Raw genomic sequence first — 25,659 nt, forward strand, 5'->3', positions numbered from 1 at the left:
GCTCCGGACTACAAGGGATGATCAGAAATAGACACCCGGCAAGGGGCATCTGCCACACTCATCATGCCTCACGCAGCTGCCATTGCTTTGACCAGAAACATCCCGCTTTCCACACTGACTCATCTGCAAAAGTCTAGAGTCTACAGAGAGACTGGCAGCAGATGGTGTAAGAGCGAAAAGCAGCTAAATTAGAGCCCTTCTCTTCTCACAGGGGGGGACAGAGAAGGCAGCTGCACCCTGCAAAGGGCAGGGGACTTCACTCAAACCCTGTTTCTGCCAAGCCCCAGAGCACAGGGAAGATTAACAAGCAGATGGTAAAAAATTCTCTTCTCCATTTAGACCTAAGGCCCCACCCCACCTAAGGCCCCACCCCCACCTAAGGCCCCACCTCCACCTAAGGCCCCACCTCCACCTAAGGCCCCAGCCCTGCCTAAGGCCCCACCCCCACCTAAGGTCCCACCTCCACCTAAGGCTCCACCCCCACCTAAGGCCCCACCTCCACCTAAGGCCCCACCTCCACCTAAGGCCCCACCCCCACCTAAGGCCCCACCCCCACCTAAGGCCCCACCCCCACCTAAGGCCCCACCTCCACCTAAGGCTCCACCCCCACCTAAGGCTCCACCTCCACCCTCCTCTGTCTGCCCACCACATCCTCCAGCTCTCTCAACCCCATGCCTCTGAGAGTCTCAGTGAAAAGACAACAATGGAGGGGGCATGATAAGCCTTTATTGGGAAAAACGTTGCCTGGTTCTGCCGGCTATATAGTGCAGTTTAAATGCCATTTAAACCCCCACACTTCGTTTCTAAAACAGAAACAAATAAGAAACGGGGAAAAGAAAAACGGTCAAACTCTAGCCCTCCACCTTCTTTAGCAGTCGAACCTGCATTTCCTGGCAGACGGACTAGTCACCGGCCCTTGTCCTGAGAACAGGGCACGGTGTGAAACCATCTCAGGAGGTACGAGAGAGAGAGATGGTGAAAAATGGGCCGTGGACAGACGGGCCTGGGGCTCAGACAGGCATATGTCCAGTACCCAGAAAACAAAACTTAACAACAGACACACACAGGAAAAGAAGGTCCCCCAGAACCTGAGCTCGGGAAGCTGAGAATCAGCAGTGCAGCAGCATTCCAGCAGGACTTTGGTTTTCAAAGAAAGGGAAAGTTCTGGCCCAGCATCCCTAGCCACAGCCTCCAGTCTCTGGGGAAATGGAGTGGACAAACCAACAGGGGTCAGCAGATACTGAGCTAAAGCTGTGTGGAGGATCTGCCCAAGGACACCTTAGACTGCACCCCAGCGATAAGTAAGGCATGCAGGTGACGGGGCATGGGCTCCAGGGGTCTTGAGTGGATCAGGGGGTCCCATGTTTGGGGAGGAAAGGCAGAGCAAATCTGCAAGCACGTTCACCCTGAGTTCTTGGACCTAGTTTGCCCAAAGCCAGGCTGTTGAGATGGTTTGGAGTGACGAAACAGCAGTCTTCTCTAGAGAGAAAACAAGGAACAAGGCAGGCAGGAGACAGGGGCGGGGGAGTAGAGTGGGGAGGGAAAAGAAGCTCTCTTAGGTGCGCAAAGGTCAGAGAAGGCGCCCCCTGGGGCTCCAGTACTGGGGAAGCAGATGTTCAGCCTCTTGCTCTTTCTACTGGGACTCCAACTCTTGCCCAGTTCTGCAGAATCCAGTGAGACTACAGTTCCATGGAGGTTCATTCTTCTTATCCTAAGATGCTTTAAACTTCACACCACTGTGCCAGCCCCCTGAACCCCAACACAAGACTTCAAATTGCCTTCCTCAGAGAAGTCCTACCACAATCATCCAGGTCTGAGGAGTTCTGGTGTTCTGAGTAGTTCTAACATCCCTGAGCTGCTGCTCCAGGCTGTGGGCCAATCTGTCTGCAGAAATCACAAGTACGCCCAGGCTGCCTAGCTGACTAACGAACCTCGGAGGGTAAAGGGTCCTACACCTGCTGCCTCCCGGCAGCACACAGCTCCTGTGTCATGCTCTCAACCTGCCCTTACCCCAGCACCGCATGGTGGCACATGGACTAGGCAGAGGCAGGCCTGGCAGTGCTGGGCAGTCCCACCCCGAGAGAACTCACGCTTTACACACACACACCTTGCATGTGCATGCCAGCCCAGCAGTCATAAAGGGAGGGAGAAGTTAGGTCAGAGGGTGCCACCAAGAAATGGCCTGAAAGCAAATAACCAATGAGATCCAGAACTCCCGCAACCCTGGTCATTAAACATCAATAGGGAGGGCTCTGGGTACATGGAAGGATGAGGAACGCTTTCCGCCTCTCCCGGGGCCACCTAGCACGTGGCACAGGATTGGGAAGAGGCTGGGGCAGGGCAGGGACCACAGGCAGAGAACGTGGTGGACAGGCCTGGAGAGAGTCTAACCACGGGCAGGAGGGAGTGAGGGAGGGGACAGAAGTTTCCACAGCACGGGCCTTTGCAGTCGTCCAACCAGCGAGCTCTTCCCAGGGCCCTCATGGGGCAGTGACTTCCATGCCGAAGCTGGCGAGCAGGCAGAGATGGTCTGAAGAGTAGAAGGGGTTGGGTAAGCCATTGGCAGCCCAGAGGATCTCTTCAGAGAGGAGGGAGAGGCGGCCCAGGAGCTTCAGAGTCCCATCTCCATCCAGCCTGTGATCTGGGGCACAAAGAAGAAGCCAATAGGTACAAGAGCCAGCAGCCACGCTGCATGGCAGACATGACCTCAGTCAGAACTGGCACTCTGAACTGAATAGCATGCACATGCGTGTGTGCACGCACACACACCCCACCTGACAGGCTGACTAGAAGGCTTCCCTGTGATAATATCAGTGAAGGCAGGCAGGGACAGGGACATTGGGACAGATGGAACACATGCTCTGGGCCCAACACTACAAGTTTCTGATTTTTCAAGACAAACAGAAATATAGACTCCAGGGGCTAGAGAGAGGGCTCAGAGGTTGAGAACACTGGCTGCTCTTCCAGAGGTCCCGAGTTCAATTCCCAGCAACCATATACAACCATCTGTAATGAGATCTGATGCCCTCTTCTGGCCTGCAGGCATACATGCAGGTAGAACACTGTGCACATAATAAATAAATCTTTAAAAAAAAGAAAGAAAGGAAGAAAGAAAGGAAAGAAGGAAGGGAGGGAGGGAGGGAGGGAGGGAGGGAGGGAGGGAGGGAGGAAGGAAGGAAAGAATATAGATTCCTTATATAAAACATGATTCCAAGCGTGGGCAATTAATCCAAACATTATAAAAGTAATAAGTTCACTAGGCACAGGAATGGCACACTGCTCACCATAACTAGTGACAAGGAGAAACAGGGTCTGACCCTACCAAGTCCCTCCCTGACTTCTGGCCCTGGACAAGTCTAATTTCTTCTAGTGCTCTACTTTTATCTCTGTGATGGGAACAGGAATGGCTGTCCCCACCCCAACCCTGACACTACAAGAAAAGGAGAAAGCAAATGGGTAGCCTGCAGAAAGAATGTGCACGAGGCTGGCACGATGCCTGCCTGTGATGCTCAGGTTCCTGTAACCCTACCATCAGCTATTCCCAGACACCCTCAGGTGGCTTCTAGAAACCCGACTCACCAGGCTTACCAGTTCTAGTCTCATTCTCACAGGATTCGGCTGAGAAAAAAATGTAATCCACTGTCATCCCAAGACCTAAGGGCATCGTTGTGACCTCTGGGCGGCCATGCTGGGGCAGGAAATGGGTATATACTGAGGTCAGGTGGAGGCAGTGCTGGATGGTGCCTATAGTCCTACAAGGACAGAGGGTAAGACGTCAGCTAACAAAACACATTACATTTTCCCTCAGACCACTTCCTCTGTGGGTTTGATGAATATTTTTTAAAGGATAATACCTAAGGACGATTTCAAAGGTTGCTGACACCAGGAAATGTGTGGCAGTGTTAGTTCCTGTAAGGAAGTTCTGAGAGGCTGTCTAAGGTTGTAAAGAGAGAGTCTAAGTTTCAGTGGAGCCCCCAGCTGTGGTATTTTGAATACTGGTCCCCAGCTAGTGGAACTGTTGGGAAGGACTAGGAGGCGTGGCCTGGGTGGAGGAGGTGTGTCACTGGGGGTGAGCTCTGAGGTTTCAAAAGCCCACACCAGGCCCATCTCTCTCTCTCCTCTCCTGGCTATCCTCTCCCTCTGCCTGCTTCTGGTGGATCAGAATGTAAGCTCTCGGCTACTGCTCCAGTACCATGCCCTCCTGCCTGCCTCTTTGTTCCCTGCCGGACGGCCATGGACTAACACTCTGAAATTGTAAGCAAGCCCCCGATTAAATGCTTTCTTGTAAAACCTGCCTTGGTCATGGTGTCTCCTCACAGCAATGGGACAATGACTAAAGACACCAGGACACTGGAGACGCCACAACCATGGTACATCCACCAAGGAAAGCAGGAGGCGTGGAGCAGAGCTAGCCTGAGAGAGAAACCGTGTGTGCTATTGGCAGCAGAGCCCGAGAGGCGGGACTCCCCAAGCCTTTTGGAATCCAGATGATGCTGTCAGGAGCCGGATTCCCAACATGGAGCTTCAAGGTTGTGTTCTTCCCTGCCGGGTCCTGGTCTTTTGGAAGGGGAATGGTTACTCTGTGCCATTGTATGCTGGAAGTATGTAACTTCTTTTTGTTGTTTGGGTTTGTTTTGTTTAGCTTTTAATTTTCTGGAGACATGGTTTCAGGATGTAGCTTTGGCTGACCTAGAACTCACTATGTATCCCAGCTGGGCTGGTTTCAGATTCACAGTGATCAACTGCTGGGGTTAAAGGTGTGTGCCTCCACACACAACTTCCTAAGTAGGGCCTTACAGTGAAGAGAGTTCCTGGTGTCAGAAGAGGCTCATCACTTACACTTTTAAATAATGTTGGAACTGTTAAAGACTATGGGGACTTTTGAAGTTGGGCGGAATGCATTTTGTACTGTAAGATTGTCATGAACCATGGGACACAGAGAAGATAAGGCTTAAAAGTGGTGTGGTTAGTTGTCCAGGTGACAAGGGGTAGAGTTGTGCTGGTTAATGTCGACTTGACAGGATCTTAGAATCACGTCTGGGCATGCCTGTGAGGAATCATCTAGATAAGGTTGAAGGAAGCCCACCTCAACTGTGGGTGGCACATTCCACAGGCAGAGGTCTCAGACTTAACAAAGGAGAAAGCAGGCAAAGCACTGGCATTCAGTTCTGTTCCCTGACTGCAGTGCCCATGACCAGCCACGGCTCTGCCGCCTGGATAAAAAGCCTGTGTCTGTTAACACAGCAAGGAAAACTAATTCATTACTCAGTCTCATCAAATTCCTTCCCATACTAGTAAGAGGCTGGCGATCTCCGCTAAAATCAACATAGAAACAGAGCAATGAAAGCTGAGACCCTCTTACACTCCTCATCCCTCTTCTCCATCTGCCTGGCAAAGAATGCCAGTGTGCTCATGTGAGCCAGCACGTCTGCTGGGAGCCTTCCTCCCTCCAGGAAGGACTTCATGGGCTCTTCACCTGTAAGAACATGACCTTGGCTTTTGCATATATGCATGCCCTCGATAAGCTTGTTAGGGAAAAGAGGGGGCTTAGCAAAGTAGTCCCCCAGTCAGCCTCAGCATAGCCAGTGAGGATCGCTCTCCTGCCTGGACTGAAAACTGAAAAGAACTGGGAAGAAGTTTACCTGGAGAAGACAGGCTCAAGTTCTGCTATCTCTTCCTCAAAGATACTCTCGGCCCAACCAGCAGGTCGATCTGTAGGGAGCCAGAGAGGAAAAGGTCTTGTTATCCACCCACACCCTGTGCAGCAGATCAGAACCTCTCACCTTCAGACACTTGCTCCACTGCTCCAGGAGGTCAAGGAGGGAAAGAGAAAGAAAAACAGTGATAAAAGGAGGAAGAGGACCCAAGGCTTAAATACCTGCATGTTTTAAATAGGTTATACAGCCACATAGTACAAAATGAAGAAGAGAATCAACCACTCAACACTCACCACTCACTTTTCTTGTACAGGGGCAACCAATGCTATACAAAATTAGCACACAAAAGTAAGTAGCCATCCTTATATACAAATGACAAGCATACTGAGAAAAAAAACAGATAAACAGTACCTTTCACAATAGCCTCAAAAAATAAAAATAAAATACCTTGAGGTAACTCTAACTAAGCAAGTGAAAGGCACTGAAGGAAGAAACTGAAGAATACACCAAGAGATGGGAAAATCTCCCATTCTCACAGATTGGTAGGGTTAATCCTGTGAAAATGGCCATCCTTCCAAAAACAACTTACCAATTCAATGCAATTCCATCAAACTTCCAACACAATTCACAAAATTTGAAAAAAATAATCTTCAGCTTGATATGGAGACACACACACACACACACACACACACACACACACACACACACACACACACACAAATAGCTGAGTATAAAAGAACCGCCGGAAGTATCACCATCTCAGATTTCAAGCTGTTTTACAGAGCTGTAGTAATAAAAACAGCATGGTATCAGAATGAAAACAGGTATGTCGATTAATGGGATAATGTAAAGACCCAGACATAATTCTCTACACCTATAGACATCTGATTCTTTTTTCTTTTTCTTTTTTTTTTTTTTTTTTTAACAAAAACACCAAAACTACACCCTGGAGAAAAGAGAGCATCTTCAACAAATGGTGCTGGTCAAACTGGAGAGCTGTCTGTAAAAGAATGACAATAGATCTGTATCTATCACAATGTACAAAACTCAACTCCAAATGGGCTAAGAACCTCAAAAAAGACCAGATGCCCTGAATCCGATAGGAGAGAGAGTGGGGAACAGACTTGAACTCACTGGCGCAGGAAAAGACGTTCTGAACGGCACAGGCAGTGAGATCAACAATTAACCAAGGGACCTCATGAAGCTAAAAAGCTCCCAAACAGCAAAGGACACCGTCATTCGAGAAAAGTGGCAATGTGTTCATGTGTGTGTGTGTGTGTGTGTGTGTGTGTGTGTGTGTGTGTGTGTTGAGAGAGAGAGAGAGAGAGAATCTAGAAATAAAGAACTAAAAAAAAGATCAAGGAAAAAAAATAACCTAATTTAAAAACAGGGAATAGAACTAGAGTTTCATCAAAAGATGAAACACAAATGATTGAGAAACACTTTTAAATCTTTAACCATCAGGGAAATTCAAACTAAAACTATTTTGAGATTTCATCTTTTCCCAGTCAGAATGGTCAAGATCAATAAAACAAATGACAGCTCATGCTGATGAGGATGAGGATGAGGATGAGGACACTTACTCCCTGTTGTTGGGAGTGCACACCGCTGCAGCCCCACAGAAATCAGGGTCTACTCAAAGGGCTCTACGTCTTACTACAGAGATACTCGCTCATCCGTGTTCATTGCTGCTCTATAAAAGCCAGAAATTAGAAATAGTTCAGATGTCCATCAACTCACGAATGGATAATAGGAATATGGTACAATACACAAGGGGAATATTCAGCTGTTAAGAAAATGAAATTATGAAATTTTCAAGTGAATGGATGGCCCTAGAAACAATGATCCTGAGTGATATAGGAGCATCGCACAGCCCCCATCAGAGAAGCTTCTTCTGTGGTAGATGGGAATTGACACAGAGACCCACAACGGGACAAAGTGCAGAGTGACAGAGTTTGGAGCACTCGGTCCTAAATGGGATGTCTTTATCAAACCCCTCCTCTCAAGGCTCCAGGATCTCGGAGGAGGAGGAGGAGGCAGCAGAAAGATTCCAAGAGCCAGAGGTGGTGGATGACTCCAAGGAAACGGTGTCTTCCAGACTCCACAGGGGCTGTGATCACAAGCACAAGACCCGCACAGGTTCAAATCACACCAATTCCCAGCACCGAGAAGGGGAATGGACACCAAGTGCCACCCCTAACCAAGAAGCTGTTTGCAACTGAAACATGCTGGGAAAGGGAAAACCAGTGTTCTTCAAAGGAGTGTCAGGGGCATATCAACCATACTCGAGGGCAGGCCTCATGCCCAGGAGTAGTCAACACAAATTGGACCCCATGTTCTTTGTATACTTTTTAGTTCATTTTGATAGTTATTGTCTTACTGATCTTTTTCTTTCTTTCTTTTTTTGCTTTCTTTTTTTTTTTTTCTTGAGACAGAGAGAGAGAGAACATGGAGTAGGTGGGTCGGGAGGTGAGAAGGATTCTCAAGTAGTTAGAGTTGGGGGAGGGGGAAGGACATAATTATACTATAATGTATGGAAGAAAATAAATTAAAAAAAAAAAAAAACTTTAAAAGTCCAGAAATTCACACATCTATGGCCCTTCAATTTTTGACAGGGGGAAGATGAATGGAAACTGACCACTAGTGTGTACGGAAGTTCTCTGAGTGGTGATAAAAATGTTCTACAACTAAGATTCAAGAATTTAGCTTAGGGACATTGTGCCTGCTTAGCAAACACATGGTCCTGAGTTTAGTCCCCAGTATGAAGGACATCACAAGAACAAAACATTCTAAAATTACATGTGGTCATGGCTACACCAACTCTGAAACATACTAAGAGCCAGTGAACTTTAGATAAGTGGATTTTGTAATACATGAATTTCACCTAAATAGAGGTTTTATTTTATTTTATTTTTTGGTTTTTCGAGACAGGGTTTCTCTGTGTAGCTTTGTGCCTTTCCTGGATCTCACTCTGTAGCCCAGGCTGGCCTTGAACTCACAGAGATCTGCCTGCCTCTGCCTCTCGAATGCTGGGATTAAAGGCGTGCGCCACCACCATCCAGCAAGTTTTTAATTAAAAGGGTAAAGGACTATTATGGACAACTTCGGGAAAAAAAATTGGTAATTCAGATGGAAGGAAATCCCATTTTCTGTATCTGCTTTTTTTCTATCATTTATTTTGTTGTTGCTCCTCCTACAAACGGAATCTTGCTTTCATTATGTCTTTAACAAAGTAAGAACATTATATGTGGCCACTACTGATCGCTACAACTAGCTCCTTCCCAGGATTATCTTCATTTAATGCTATTGGCCTTGGTTGTTTCTCTCGACCAATGTACAATCTAACACTTGTGTTTTCTTTTGCTTCTATTTCTGTTGGCTTCGCTATTCCAACATAAATCATAGCAGGTGTCCCTGTCTTGTCCCTCACCCTAACAGGGATGCCACTGAAGATGCTTAAAGAAAGCATGTCTGGGGAGCTGCAGTGGCTTTGGTTTCTGTTCTTCATGGTGCTGGAGGCCAAACACTTTTCGAACAAAGCATCTTGTGTTACAGACTGTGTAATTTCCTGACCACTCCGCCTCACCAGTCACATCATGGTTACTAATGAGATATTACTTGGAACTTCAACATTCTAATGCTAACTCTTCACTTTGAGTTGTATCCTTCATCACTATAATATACAGGACAAATCACAGTAACCAGCAGGCTGTTTGTTCATATATTTGTTTATTTTTTATTTTTTGGTGGTGCCGGGGATTGAACCCAGAGCCTTGCACATGTGAGACAAGCATTCTGCTACTGAGCTATGGCCTCAGTCTTTTCTTCTCAGCAGTATTGGTTGGTTTGTTTTATTTTGTTGATACAGGGTCTCTCTTATTAGCTCTGGCTGTCCTGGAACTTGCTATGGCTGGCCTCAAACTCACACAGATTCCCCTGCCTCTGCCTCCCAAGTGCTGAGATTAAGGGCATATGCCACCACACCTGGCTTCTTCTCAGCAAAACTAGAATGAATGTTTCCCACAACACTTGGACCTTCCCATGCATGTAGTACTCTATCCCAACAACACTGTTCTGATAGTTACACAGGACTCAAGGCCTCACATGAGATGTAGTTCTTTCTACACAGCTGCAACATCTTTTCCAGGTCCTATTCCTTGATGGAAGTGGCCAACCAAGCAAGTACTTGGAAGGAAGATCCTCGTTATAGCATATACAAGCCAGTAGGTAATCTAGATTCAGAACTTTCCTGCTTGGGAAGATGACCAGTCTTTCCCATAACCTTTTGGTCAGCTTAACCAGTGGCTTACAAAAGTCATCTATTGGCAGCTATTTCTTCTATAATGTACTAAATTTCATACATGGTTTGCTCTTATTAAAAACCTGAAGTGGAGGTTGGAGAGATGGCTCAGCAGTTTAGAGCACTTGGTGCTCTTGCAAAGTACCCAACTCTCACATGCTGTTTCATAACCATCTGTAACCCCAGTTCTAGAGGATCTGACACCTCTCCTGGACTCTGGGCACCAGGCATGCCTATGGTGCACAGACATACATGCAAGCAAAACATTCATACACATACAATAATCTAAAACTATTTTTAATCTGAAGTGCTAGGAGGATGGGTCAGTGAGTCAGAGTAACCACAACACAAGCGTGAGGACATGAGTGTACATCTCTGGCACCCACAAAAACAGCCACCTGCACTTTTTAAAACCTTTAAGTGCCATGTGTGGTGGCTCACACCTGTGATACTAACACTCAGAAGGCTGAGAGAGGAGAAGTCCTGTGAGTTCAAGGCCAGTCTATGCTATATAGTAAGTTTAGGCTATCCTGGGCCACAGAGTAAAGCCCAATGCAAACACACAAGTGTCCACGAGAAAGGAAACACAGGGAACCTCTTTAGTGTCTACAACAGTGTGAACATTTGTGGACCCTTGCACACTCCACAGAAGACAATGAGATGAAGAACGGCAGCTGTGGGAAGTATTTAGGCCACAAGTGTGGAATCCTCATTCCAACACTGAAGACCTTTTGAAAAGTCTTTTCATCTATACATAGATGAAAAGCAGAGATATGGACTTAGTTACCCTATAATAATGGTACTACTAGACACAACAGGCTAACAAAAACACAGTATCTAGAATGGGTTACCTCTTTTGGAGCAGCTGGCCAGTGGGGTCCTACAGACACCCAAATATTACAGGCTACTGCCAGTGTTCTTGGTCACCCTTCAGAACGTGATGGTAAGACCCTATTACTGAAGACACCCCATACTTGAGTGACAGAACAAGGAGAACTCAAACTGGTACTGACCTAGAAGCTTCTCCCTATTGGCTAGCTTTCGAGTGCTGGAAGGTGCTCTGCATGCTACTGGAGGAGAAAAGTCACCAGTCTTACCCAGATGTGAACTCCTGTATGAGCTACAAGGACCAGCCTGGCAAGAGACACCTCCTATGTACTGGTGACACAAATGTTATGCGACTTTCTGACTATATTTAAGACCCACTTCTCAAGACTGAACCAATCCCCAGAACCACCACTGGAGCTAAGAACCTGTGGCTAGACAGGTCACAGACCCTAGGGAGAACCTACTACTGTTATTCTGCCAAACCTGGGATTCTCACCCTTCCTAATGCTGTGACCCTTTAATACAGTTCTTCACGTTGCAGTGACCCCAACACAAAATTATTTCATTGCTATTTCATAGCTATAATTTTGCTACTGCTATGAATTGTAATGTAAATATCTATTATTTCCAATGGTCTTAGGTAACCCTTATGAAAGGATTCATTTGATCCTCAAGGGGTCACAACTCACAGTTGAGAACCACTGTGCTAAACAGTCATTAATGGAATTAGTGTTCTTATATATATATGCCCAAGAGAGATTCCCCATCGTCAAAAATGGGGAGGGGAGATCGCTACACTTAGAAACATTAGCAAGAGAGGGCTTTAATTTAAATATCCTACTTAAGAATCATTATGAGTGGGCTGGAGAGATGGCTCAGCAGTTAAGAGCACTGGCTTCTCTTCCAGAGGTCCTGAGTCCAATTCCCAACAACAACCATCTACAATAAGATCTGATGCCCTCTTCTGGCATGCAGGCATACATGTAGACAGAGCACTCATACATAAAACAACAATAAATAAATAAATAAATAAATTTTAAATTAAATTTTTTAAAAAAAGGAATCATTATGAGCCAGGCAATGGTAACATATGCCTTTAATCCCAGCACTTGGGAGGCAGAGACAGAAAGATCTCTGTGAGTTCGAGGTCAGCCTGGTCTACAGAGTGAGTTCCAGGACAGCCAGGGATACACAAAGAAACCCTGTCTCAAAAAAATCAAACAAACAAAGAATCATTGTGGAGGCTGGAGAGATGGCTCAGCAGTCAAGAGCACTTGTTGCTCTTGCAAAGGACCCGGGTTCAGTTCCCTGTACCCGCATGGCAGCTAACAACCATCTTTAACGCCTGTTCCAGAGGATCGGACACCCTCTTCTGGCCTCTAAGGGCACTGGAAGCAATTGGTGTACAGACATATAGGCAACCAAAACACTTACACAGATTAAAAAAAAAAAAAATCAGTCTTAAAAAGGAATCATTAAAAAAAAAAAAAGAATCATTCTTTCATAAAGGAAGTTGGGAAGGTAAGAATCAGTTTTTATATCACACAGTGGGGGTGAGGTAAAGCACTAGTCACGTGCTACGTCAGTTCTGGCAGTCAGACACACGGTCCAGCACTGCATCTCCCTTTGCACTAGGAGGTCACCATGAAGGTTAGTGTCACAGACAAGGTGGCATATTTTGACATGTACTTAAAACTAGGTAACTCTGGTATTAACCTAGAAGTTGTATCTGTCCACATATTTAAACAGATCCTCTAGAAAACCATTTGCACATAGTAAATCTTTTCATTTCTGGTCTTTTCAGATGGAGAGTCTCTAAAGAGATTCAGCAGTAGCCTGTTCAGCCCTGGATTGGGGGTGCTGAGCCAAGGAGGGGGCAACAAAGCAAGTGGTAAGCATGAGTGCTCACCCATACGCAACCTCAAGTGTGAAAACCCTGCAAATGGCTTGCACTGTTAATCAATCATTCCCGTTAGAAAACTGTTTGTTTGTTTGTTTGTTTGTCTTTTGGTTTTCGAGACAGGGTTTCTCTGTATAGCTTTGCACCTTTCCTGGAACTCACTCTGTAGTCTAGGCTGGCCTCGAACTCAGAGATCCACCTGCCTCTGCCTTCCAAGTGCTGGGATTAAAGGTGTGAGCCACCACCGCTGGGCTGGAGGAATAGCTCAGCCGTTAAAGGCTAGGCTCACAATCAAAAATAAAACTTTTCTGATACAGATCTTGTTACGTAGCTTAGGCTGAATGGCCTTGATCTCCTCGTCCCCCTCAGCCTCCTCAGCACCACCATGCCCAGCAGAACAATTCTTTTCTACTTACAAAGTGATTATCAGAGTGTAGGTTAAAGGTCTTGATCTAGTTTTGTTTGCTATTACATTTTGGTGCTATTTTGTTTCATTCTAGTGTGCACTCATTTTTTAAAATACTCTATTCTTTTTTTTTTTTTTTTTTAATGGTTTTTTGAGACAAGGTTTCTCTGTATAACAGCTCTGGCTGTCCTAGAACTCACTTTGTAGACCAGGCTGGCCTCGAACTCACACAGATTCACCTGCTGCTGCCTCCTGAGTGCTGGGATAAAGGCATGTGCCACCACCACCTGGCAAAATAATCTATTCTTAATATAAAGTTATCCATGTGAGATGGCTATTGTTTTATTTGGGGATTTTGTAATCTTAAAATTCTGAGCTGAGCTGCTGGCCCTAAGTGAGACAGCTATATCATCTCCCCCAAGGCCATATGCCAAGGAAAATGCTCTACTACTGAGCACACTCCAGCTTCCTACTTTTATTCTGAGTACCATGGCTTAGTTCTCATCTTCTGATGTTACAGCCTGAACTGAGTTTTTAAGACAAGTGCTTTCTTTTCCGTACTATTTTATAAAGATAACCACTTGTACTGTTTGAGAACTTCCCACATGTATATGTGTGTCTCTTGATCAGGCACTCCCAGCTTCCCCCCTCTTCCAGTGTCCCCTGGATCCCCATCACTGTTCTCTCCCACTTTTGTGTGGGTGTTTTTTTTAAACCACTGAGTTCACTCAGTGCTGCCACTATGTGCAGGAGGATGGGGCCATCTACTGGATCACAGGTAGTCTCACAGGGCCACATCCCTAAAGAAAACAAACTCTCAGAAGTCATCAACTGCCAAAAGCTCCTCAGCTAGGGATCGTCTCATCTTTTTATTCACAGAGAAATCATCATTTCCATAGCTGCAATGTTTTCTTTGAAGCATTCTTTCACTTACCTTTCTTTTCTAGAGCATCTGTTACCTGCCTTTGGTTTTCCACTACTTCATATATTTAGTGGAGACTCCACAGTATTACTTTGAGCAAGGCCAGCAGCTTTGAGTTAGCTATGGTATTCTATACCAGCTAGTTATATGAAGTTTACATAAAGGAAACACTGAGCACATGGTCTAAGTAATAGAAATTTTGCTTTTAACACAGGATTCATCTTCACGTCTCTGGAGCCAGAGGGCTATGCAGCCCTGGAGGAACCGCCATCATCCCTCAGACACTCAACAGCCTGCTGACTAAAATGCAGCCTGACTCCCTGGACAGTCATCCTCACACGGCCTGTCAGGAACAAAGCAGTCTGCAGACTCTTCTATCATGCTGTATGCATTCCACTTGTGTTGAAAAAGCAAGAGATTGGGGGTTTGCCCCTCAAACGGCCTGCCTCACCCTGGGGAAACAGAGTGTGGGTCTGTCTGAGATCTATACAGCCCCATAGGTAAGACTCCACATTTCCTCTGGCATCCCAGCCCATTTCCCCCTGTAGCTGTTACAATTCACTGCGGTTTGCACCTTCGGATCTCCTAGTTGTAGAAAAGATGGAGTTTGCCTTTGGCTTTTTGTATACCATCTTCATTACTACTTTGAAGTGGTTTCAGAGACAAGAAAGTGAGGCTATAAAATACCGTCACATCTGAACTGGACATGCTCCACAGGAGCAAGTTGTTCTTGTGATCTCCTCTGCTGCCTCTCAATTTCAAAGCCCTGTGATATAGGCATCGTCTCCCATACAAACACTAAATCCTAAAGAGGTTAATGGCCTTACCCAGTCGCAGAGCTGGCAAGAACCCAGGCCTCTTGTTTATGGTCCGGTGCTCTTATCCAAATAAACATCCAATGCATGCACTCAGCTCACCTCCCTTCTTCTAAACTCAGCGTCAGAAGCTGGTCAAGAGTTAGCTGTAGAAAAGACTAGGGGCGGCCTGGAGAGATGGCTCAGCAGTTAAAAGCACTTGCTGCTCTTGAAGAGGGATGCAGGCTCAGTTCCCAGTTACCCACATTAGAAAGCTCACAACCACCTATAACTCCAGCTCCAAGGATCTGATGCCCTATTCTGTCCTCTGCAGGCACCTGCATGCACATGGCACACATATCTACACACACACACAAAATAAGCAAAGCTTTTTACGAAGAGGGAGAGAGAGAAGACTAGAAAACAAGAACTTGTAAATGTCAGGGGTGAAGAAAGGTGGGAGCCAAGAAAACAGGCTTCCTGTTACCTGGCTTAGTGTCTGTCACTCCTTCCATGAGAACCAGTCCTACTGGCCGCTGACAAGCGATGTTGCAGAAGCGGAATCGTAGTAGGAAGTCTCGGCCATACTTCCGTCTCTCTATAAACCAGAAAATGCCATATGGTGAAAGAAAGGCAAGAGTCCCATGCTGAGACCTCCTGAGCACCAGGAACCTTCTAGCATAACAGCACAGAGGAAATCTGCCTCTGAGGAGGGGAGATTCTTTCATTTCAGTTAGTGGCATATGGAGGACAATGAGAAAAGCGGGAACTTGCTAGGAAACTCCAGGAGGTCACACTTCCTCTTGTTATTGAGAGCAAGCTCTCACCCCACATGAACATGAAGGCCATGTTCGAGGCCAGCCTGGTCTACAGAGTGGGTTCCAGGACAACCAGGGCTGTGTAGAGAGACCTTTTCTTGAAAAACAAGAGGAAGAATGTGATATGTGAGGGCTGGAGGGATGGCTTGGCCATTAAAAGCAAAGTTACTCTTGCTTGCATTACCCAAGTTTGGTTCCGAGCACCCACGTGACAGCTCACAACCATCTGTTAACCCTAGTACCAAGGGATGTGAGGCCTTCCTCTGGCCTCTGAAGGCACCAGGCACACACATGGTGGATATAGAATCATGCAGGTAAACAAGGCAAAACAAACAAACAAACGAAAGAATATGTGCTTACCTGATCTCTTGGGATGACAGGAGGTGACATACTGACAGCAATCAGTGATGCCCAGGGAGCTGGGCCACAGGGGGGCCTGCAGCTTCCTCTGGTAAAGCTGATGAGAGAAGTCTTCCTGTCCAGAAACCTACGAGAAAGAGCAAGGTGGGGATGAGGAAGCCAAGACAGAAAATGGAAATGACTCGTGCTTGGGGACATTTGAACAACACACACACACAGACAGTGTATACATGAAATGAGCAAGCCACGTAAATCTCAGGGGAAGGCGGCAATAAGGAACTAATTCTAACATTACATTCTCACTAAAAACACTTAAATGTCCATGAGATAGGAAAGAATGGAAAGAGAGTGAAGAATAAGTCAAGGAAAACAGAACTGTATGAGCATGTGGTCCTAAGGTTCACCTCAGAAAAATCTACACAATCCTCCACCAGGGAGACCGACTCTGTCGACAGATTTTGATTTGTAATGGATACAGGTTCATCCTGCCATCCTCAACTCTGCGTCTTCTAGATCACAGTCAGTTCCCTGAGTCTGTTATTGGGAAACCACAGGGTAAAAGCAAATGGGGAATACACCGAGCACTTTACCGTATCTGTCACCATCCTCAGTCAAAGTCATGAGCAGCCTGGGAACGGACAGAGCGCATGGGGGAAACATTCAGCAATATCGGTCATCTGCATATCCCCAACTAGGCAGCAAAATTCCCTTTATTTCATGTAACAACAAATATCAGAATGCTAACCATGTGGGATAGACTCGTGACAGACACAATCCCTCTGCCCCAAAAGGACATACACATGGTCTATAATCCGGAGTAAAAGAGACTTGGAACTGAATGGCCACTTAATAGCTGTGACTTTAGACAAGTTACTTATGTTCTTTAGTTAATATCCTTTGCTAGGAAATGGGACACTATTACTAATAATACAATAAAAATCTTACACTAATAATAACCACTACCAATTACTGACTGCTCACTTTGAACAAGGCACTGAAAACTTTACATGCATCATTTCATGTAATCATAAAGTATCTACTGTTGGTCCCATTAAATCCTCAATGTACAGATGAAGCAAAGGGGGCTTGAGGAAGCTCCCTAACCTGCCAGGATGGCAGAGCAGGGATTTGAATTCAGGACTGTCTGGTTTCCAAACAAGTGCTCTCACGGCCAATGCCTAACAGTGCCTGTCATTTGGTAGGCACTCAGCAAATTCTCCTGCCCCTGAGCTTCTTAAAGGCAGCTCCTGTGGAGCAGGCTAATGCCCTGCTCTAGGCAACCAGGACACTGCCAGCACTTAAGTAACCTCATTCAAATAAAGCCCAAGTACTCAGTCACTTTGTGTCCCCTTCTCCACTGGGCTGTGCCAAAAGTTAGCAATAAGCTGGACCAGAAGAGACAAGAGAGGAACAAAGGGATGATGTAATGCACAATAAAGTCAGCGCAAGCTGATAAAACCAGGAGCAATCTGTGCTACCACTGTGTGGCAGCTGTAAGAAATTAGATTCAAATGCAAATTATTGACTGAAAGAAAAAAAGCTCAAAATTACTTGACACACAGCTAAGAGCTTCATAAACGTAAACTGTGACACTACTACAGGAGCATAAATACCACCGTTAAGTGCGAGAATTCTGCTAACCTCGGAGTCATCACTTCCCTCTACACGGATGGTAGGGGATTCGGGCAATAAAGGGTATTTTCTTTTATTTTGTGTTTTAATCCTGAAACAATTTGTAAGAATCACTTGCAAATTCAGAGCTGGCACAAATGGGAAGATGTTCAATGTGCTGGAGGAACTTCTGTGCTGCTAGCCTCCAGGAGCAGACACTGCTATCCAACATCAGCATCCCCAAGTCGGCTGCCACAGAAGCAGCCCTTGATGCCAACCCCCAGCTCTCTCCCTCACCCATGTTCCCACGCCAGTGGCTGACCCACTTCACCTTCCAGGCTGGCATCCCATTGTACTGGAGCTCTCCATCCCTGATGAAGTTGTAGAGAGGTGAATCAGGGACAGAATTCAGGTCCCCACACAAGATGATAGGGCAGTGGCTGCCATCTGACAACCTGGCCACCTTGTCTACTTCGGCCAGAAGAATGGCCATCTGGGCCAGCTTGACATCACCCCGACGTGGGTTGTACAGGACATGGGTATTTGCCACACACAGGGGAGCCACGGAGACTTGCCCCAGACCTTCTGGGACTAGCGGCTGCAGCAGCAACACTAAGCCCACATTGTCCCGATTGAGGAGCTCCAACCCAGGTCGGAAGAACTCCACAGGGCTGGCACAGAGCAGGCGGAACCTGGTGGGCTTGTAGCACACAGCACAGCCATCCGTTTTACACCCAGTCCTCCTCTTGTAAAAACAGGTGAAGCCTGTAAGGGAATACCACCATGGAGATGGGTCAGTCGGTGAATCCCGAGTCCCTTCCGGCCACCGCAGCAGCACAAAGGGTCCGTGCCTGAGGCAGGCACCGATCCTGGAGCCCCATAAGAGTGAGCCCTTGCCACCTCTGGGTTCTACAGAGACTCCCTTACAGCCATAGCCAGAAGCCTGAGGGACCAGAAAGGGGAGGAGCAAGAGAAGGGTACAAGCAACGTAAGACAGGAAGAACAGAGGCTTGTCACCAGAGGCAAAACTGGCTCCAAAGGGGGTCCTGTGACCCAGAGGTTACCAGCAATGCAGCTTCCCCAGTCCCTACTGCCTTGAATCTAGAGCCAGACAAGCAGGAGCCCTGACTCCACAACCTACCAGCTTTGCAGTTTGGGGATTCTGAGCAAGTCAAACAAGTTTTGGAACCTGTTTCTCATCTGTAAAATGGGATCACTAACATGCAGCCTCATGGAGTTCATGGAGTTGGTTACTTCAAAGATTTCAAAAACTAGAGCTCTACTTTCTCACCCCCACATGAAAAGAACTAGCCCACAGGCAAGGCTGCTGGTCTACTAAGACACAAAGAAGAGGAGGTCTCTCCAGGAGAGAGTCTGCAGGGCTGGAGGAGGAGGAAGGGCTGGCGCACACGCTGGGGAGCTGCAGTACCCATCATCCGCAGAGAGGGCTCCAGCTGTTCCCAGTAATGGTCTTCCTGGACTTCCTGAAGACACAGGATCTGGGAAATTGACAAGAGAAGCAATCACTCCAGGGGGTCGGAGGCGATGTGATGACTCCCACTCCCTAGGAACAGGCCCCCAGACCAGAGTGTGGGTCAGAGGGAAACTTCCCACAGGGCTGACTTCCCAGACAGATAGCCACCACCAGCAAGAGCAGTGGTGTGTTAGGCTTCCCCACCCTGTGAGTTCCTGTGTAAGGGTGCTAGAAAGTGAATCCTAGAGAATCGCCTTGGCATCTGCTTCACTCCAGGGCAAGCAAGCTCAAACCTGTCTGTCATCCACAGAGCCAAAGATAATCTCAGCTTGTCTGGCACAACGGTCATTATCTGAATAGCTATGGAGTAGGATCTCATTCTCCCTAAGCATCAGAAAACAGCCTGAGTCCTACACCTATGCAAGACGGTGCATCTCCCTCTTCACTCACATCAGGGTCCCAGTGCTGGAATTCCTGCATGAGGTTGGCAAAGCGATAATTCCAGTTGAGGATATCTGGATGGCAATGCAGATAGAGCTCTGAGCTCTGCTGCATCAGATCCTGGGCCAGGATGTTATACGACATCAGAGTGAACTGGAACTGAGGACCATCCCCTGCCTCCAGACCCTGAGCATCTGGCTGCGCGGAGAAATCCTCCCATTCTCGCCACAGGATTTCTGCAAAGGGGTCAAGAGAAGAGTTTGCAGCTTGTCCAGCAGCCAAACCACTACCACCCAAAGTCACAATGTCATGCCTGAGGTTCCTTTCTCCATTGCCCCTGCCATCCACCCCTCTCAGGGCATTTTTCGGAGCTGATAGATAGTAAAGTTCCTCAGAGCTAGAGATAATCTCGGCCTGTCCATCACTGCATCCCCTGGCTATCTAGCACTAGTATATGCTCAAGAATACTTAGGAGTCTAACAAGCTCCCACCTATGATATGACCACGAGTCTCTGGAGAATAATGCAATGGGTATGATTAATAGTCTCCTGAGGTTAAAGACACATCAAGAATAATTTCAGCCCTGAGCGCTTTCTGTATCTGTACCTGGTTTCTGGTGATACTATGAAGCACCTGAACGGATTTCAAACCTATTTAAGCCATAGAATTTCCTTCACATCTTCATAGACTCCCAATATAAGTAACTTAAATGAGCCAGACAGTGGTGGTGCACACCTTTAATCTCAGCACTTGGGAGGCAGAGGCAGGCCGTGAGTTCGAGACCAGCCTGGACTACAGAGTGAGTTCCAAGAAAGGTACAAAGCTACACAGAAAAACCAAAACAAAAAGCAAAAAACAAAAAAAACAAAAAAGCAACATAAATGAACCCAGTTATTCTCTTTGAGGCAGAGTGGAGGCCCTGAGAGCTCTCTACCCCTGCCTCCACAACACCCTGTATGCATCTGCAGAGCAACAGTGTAGAGTATCAGAGCTAAGGCTGGGCCTCAGTTCTCCCACTGCCTAATTGCAAGACATCAGACAGGTCCCACTGTCTCTCTGCACTGTGACATTTTCATCTGTAGGCCCCTGAGGACAGTTATGATGACCTTTAAGACACCCCCAATATCTGACCCTGCAAGAGTCAAATAAACATAGCAGCAGAACTCCCCACTACAGGATCTTTTCCAAACGACCTGCACGTGGCTCTCTCTGCTGGTTGCCAGACTCACCGTGATAAGGTATTTCCATTGGGGGAGGCTGCAGCTGCTCCAGGCCTTCAAAGGGCCACATGGAAGTCTCTTCCTGGAGCATAGGCTCCGGTGCTATACTCCAGGCCACCATTGCAGGGTCCTCTTCCCATTGTTCTGCAGCCATTGTGCCCATTGGGAGGACAGCACAGTCTGCATACTGGGGCCCTGTCTGCACAGGGACAGCTGCCCACAAAGGGCCCTCAACCTCGGCCAGTGGCTCCTCCCCTGGCACCTCGGGGAAAGGCTGGTCCAGGTTCTCTGCTGCCCGAAGGTCACTCAGCTGCCTGCTGGACCACTTGTCCTCCGAGGCAGCACCCTGTTCTCCAGAATTATCCATCAGGAGTGCCAGACTGCTCTCAGCTAGTCCCTTATCTGCAAGAGGACCCTCACTCGCAGTAGAGAGTGCCTGGCTCCAACCTTCTTCTTGCCACTGCTGCAGCAGGCCCTCACACTCCTCTTGGTCAGGCCCCCGAGGGGCCATGGCAAAGTTACCCTCTACCTGGGGGGACGAGCTCTTCGCCAGAAGGGCATTTTTTCGACATGTAAAGAAAGCATCTAGAAAGGAAGCAAAGCATGAGGTTATAAGAAGACAGCAGCACTCATTCCACAGTATTCCCTTGCTAGCACAGGAGCCTCATATGAGCAGTAACCACATCCAGCTGCTCATATTGTACTGTCATAGCCTTCCCAACCTAACACCTGGAACATCGTCTTAGCAGTGCTTTCTATGTGCCAGACACTGTTTTAATTGCTTTATGAGTATTAACCAGCTTGCATGGCAGGGACCCACTAAATTTCAGTGCAAGAATGAAAGAACAGCTAATCCCAGGGGATAACCTAGAACACAGAGAGGCACATACAACCACATCCCTTTTCCTGGAAGTAAACCCTGCTGTTTAATTTTTAATGTATTCATTTTATGTGTATGGGTGTTCTGTCTACATGCATGTCTGTGTAGCATGTAAGTGCCTGGTACCCACAGGGGTGAGATGATGGTGTGGGGTCCCCTGGGCCTGGAGTTACAGATTGTTGTAAGCTAACACGTGAGGGCTGGGAATAAACCAAACCTGGGTTCCCTAGAAAAACAGCCAGTGCTCTTAACCATTGAGCCATTCTCCAGTCCTGAAGACACTACTTCTAACATCAACTCTCAGGTCCTGAAAACCACATTATATTAAAAATAACACATGACCGTGAAATAATACAGAATGTATTATTTGTACAAAATAACAAAATGAACAAAACTGACCCTAAACAATGGTCCTTCAGAAGGGCTTACTCTTGACCTTTAAGATGAAAACCAGAGTTATTCAAACCAGGTAACTCCCAAGAGTTTTCAAGCTCCCTAATCTATGAAAGCATTCCAAAAATAGTATAATAAAGTGGTCAGCCTTAAAAAAAAATCAACTTACTTTTTTTACAAAACCCCTAGGCCTCTTCCCAGAGCTATTTATTCCACCCATAACATTTTCACAAACCTCATTATCTGTTTTCTCACTCCATAACACATCAGACTGTAAATCAGAAGGCACCAGCAACCAACAGTTAGTTACAAGACAGCTGTCATCTCTTCTATGGCAGCCATGGACGACAGCCAACAGGCAATAAAGTAGGCAGGGGGCTCTAAAATTGGAGCTTCAAAGTAACGTTTTGATGACAGCAAGTAACTACCCTCCCAACACACATGCACACACACCAGAGCTTATTTACATGTCAGAATAAATGACATGCACACAGTGATGGCCCACGATCATTAGACACTCATTTTTTTTTTTTTTTTTTTTTTTGGAGCTGAGGATCGAACCCAGGGCCTTGCGCTTGCTAGGCAAGCGCTCTACCACTGAGCTAAATCCCCAACCCTGGACACTCATTTTATCAACAATTTTCTAGAGGAATGAGAACTTCAAAATGGTGAAAATTCAAATATCCATATGAACTATATGAATTTATGCCCCTCTACATAAGTGGTAAATCTGGGCCAGCAAGATGGCTCAGCAAATAAAGGCACTTGCTGAAAAGGATGAAGAAACCAAATCCACAAGCTGGCCTCTGACTTCCGCACACCACGGCAAGCCCCACCACCACCACATACACACACATTTTGTGCACGCACACACACACAGAGAGACTAATAAATAAACCTTTTAAAAAAATCAGTGGCCAGGCAGTGGTGGTGCACACCTTTAATCCCAGAATTTGGGAGACAGAGGCAGGCAGATCTCTGTGAGTTTGAAACCAGCCTGGTCTACAAAGAGCATTCCAGGTCAGCCAGAGTTATTACACAGAGAAACCCTGTCTCAAAAAAGAAAAAAAATTAAATCAGTATTTTTCAACTAGGTGAGAGAGGCAGATTTTGCCCTTAGAGAACAGCAATGTCCAGAGCCACTGTGGGACAACAACTGTGACAGTGCTATTGGTCAAGGGGCAGGGATGCCACCAAACATCTTAGACTACAATAAATGGTCTGCTCTAAAATGTCAAGAACGCTCTCAAGCCACAGGCTGGTTGCTGGGAATTCAGTTACCCACTTGCTAACTATCTGTCCCTTGAAACATTATATACCGCACATGCCAGAGGAGCTTTGGTGGTGACTGATTGTTTTTCAAGAGGAGAATGTTTCTCAAACAAAGCTTTTTCAAAATACCAAATACACAAAATTAATATACTTGTCACTTAATAATGTGTGGATGGAAGGCTCCTCTAAAACCCCTAGAATTCTGACTGGGAAACCTGTGGACTAATACTAAGCCTACCACTGTAGAGACTAGATAGCCACATAATTAAAGGAATATGCTGGGTTCTCTGTCAACAGTGACTTCTGTAGGATTTCCCATTCCTGAAGTATGGACACCCCTTCCTGAAGCCTCTGGAAACCCATGACCGCCAGCAGGCCATGCGTTGGCATGAGATACAATGAACAAATGGGCAAGGCCCTGCTCTGCGGAAGCTAGCAGTCTAGTGGAGACAATGTTTTAAGAAATTTAACATTTGATATAGAAATGTAGTATCCGTCACCCACATAGTGCAGCTCCACAAAGGAAAAGCACAGAATGCAGCTGGGCCTCTTACTTCTAAGAAAACCCTTCCTGATACTGCCCCCACCCCTAAGCTACTACGGGAGAAGGCTGGGAATCCTGAGGGACCTCAGGGAAAACGGGGGTTGCATGAACGCCTGCGGATTTCAAAAGCAGAGAGGCGGCAGACTAGGCAGAAGTAACAGCCCCCTCCCTCACTAAGGCACCCCACCTATCCCATCTCTCTCTCTCTTAAACACTTGCTGCAGACGCGGAGGTTTAAACGCCTCTCTGGCTTTCTGAGCATTAAGTTGTGTTTTTTTTTTTTCAACTAGACTCGAACTGCCAGAGGCCAGCAGATGACAGGCCGCAGTGAGAAGCCGTCTAAGGGCATTCCTCTCCCCGGATTCTACCTGCCGAGAAGTCCGGTCCTCCTCGCCTGTCCGGGGTTGCCACCGCTCCCGACCCCCCGGGAGTAGCTCAGCCTGCCCCACGACCACCGCCACAGCCTAGGAGGGCGCCCCCCAGTCCCCAGCCCTGGCTCCACGTTAACCGTGGCCCGACGTCACCAGACCACAGCGTGAGGAGGGGCCGCCCACGAGAGTCGCCGGCCAGCCCGAGCCTCGTGGGGCCGGAACGGCCCGCGGACCGGGCTCAAGAGCCGCCTCACACCGTGCCACCAGTCGAGGACCGCGGGTGTGAGGCCCGCCGCTCCAACCCTCTGGGGCCCGCGGACACCCCCCCCTCCCCCGACAGGCAGCAGCCCCAGCTCCCGCCCAACAGGACGCGAGGCCGGTACCTGAGAGGGAGCGGAAGAGGCGCGCGGCCGGCAGCAGCAGGTAACACAGGCACGACGCGATCATGGCCGGCCGCTTGCCTGCCTGCCCGCGCCGCCGCCCCTCCACGCCGCCGCACACCCGTCTCCCTCGGTTTGGTCCCGCCCCGCGCCACCCAGGCTCCGCCCCCACGCCGCCAAGGCTCCGCCCCCACGCGGCCCGAGCTGGGCCTCGAGCCGCCCAAGCTCCGCCTCCGCACCGCCCAGGCCCCGCCCCCGGTCCCCGCTTCAACAACAACTTTATTGGGAGTAAGTAGGAGGGGTTGTTGCGAGGGGAAGGGGCAGCCTTGGAAGGCGCCGGCTTCCACCGCAACGGAGCAGCGGGGCGTGAAACCCTTTACTCTTGAATGTCAACTTTAAAAGTTCATTTAAGGGGTTGGGGATTTAGCTCAGTGGTAGAGCCCTGGGTTCGGTCCTCAGCTCTGGAAAAAAAAAATTCACTTAAATAAATAAGTATAAATAATAAAATTAAGGGGCCCGTTGGAGGCTCTAAAGTACCTTTAAGAGCCCACTGTTTTATTCTCACTTCTACTACGACCTAGGTGTGGACCATCATATGCCCTTTTTGGCCCTTTCCTCATCTGTAACACGAAAGACTGGACTTTTCGCTAAGACGTCTGGCCATAACTTCTGTAACTAACCCTTCTGAGCCAAGAGGACAAGGGACAAGTTCTTCCTCGTTCCCACACCCCTTCTGGCCTTTTCTGTTTCCCAGCTCAGATTCTAGGTCACAAATGGAGTCCTCTCTTTCTTCGAACACATGAGATTTTTACTTCCTCCACCTGCTCCAAATGGGTTATGGGGGAAAGGTGTACTGCATTGGGAGAAATGGATGGAGAGAAGACTCCACAAGATCAGAGACCAAGACTGAATGGTGGGTAGTGCGTTTATCATGAGGTAAAAATGATGTGGCCCATTGGAGTGAAATAAGGATTCCTCAACACCAGGAGCCAAGTGTGACTGACTGTGTTTACCATGGATCTCTAGTGTACCTAATACTAGGTCAGTGTGGTAGTTTGAATAAGGAAGTGTGTTGTCGCTGGAGGCTG

General features: G+C 47.4%; 1 protein-coding gene across 2 annotated transcripts; it reads right to left on the reverse strand.

Annotated features, from left to right (window-relative positions):
• Positions 1-706: 706 nt before the first annotated feature.
• Angel1 (angel homolog 1) lies at positions 707-24,699 on the reverse strand. 2 transcript variants are annotated; one of them, XM_036205930.1, is made up of 10 exons: positions 24,575-24,699; positions 20,741-21,316; positions 19,521-19,747; positions 19,026-19,095; positions 17,928-18,361; positions 15,986-16,112; positions 15,295-15,405; positions 5,643-5,712; positions 3,589-3,752; positions 707-2,641 (listed from the first exon to the last, which is right to left on the reverse strand). In XM_036205930.1, exons 1-10 carry the CDS (start codon positions 24,636-24,638, stop codon positions 2,481-2,483), a joined length of 2,004 nt encoding a protein of 667 aa, XP_036061823.1. In that variant the 5' UTR covers positions 24,639-24,699; the 3' UTR covers positions 707-2,480. The 2 variants fall into 2 exon arrangements, with proteins under 2 accessions (XP_036061823.1, XP_036061822.1); XM_036205929.1 differs by having other exon boundaries at positions 3,580-3,752.
• Positions 24,700-25,659: the final 960 nt, after the last annotated feature.

Source organism: Onychomys torridus, chromosome 14 (genome assembly GCF_903995425.1).
Source record: "Onychomys torridus chromosome 14, mOncTor1.1, whole genome shotgun sequence".
NCBI lineage: Eukaryota > Metazoa > Chordata > Mammalia > Rodentia > Cricetidae > Onychomys > Onychomys torridus.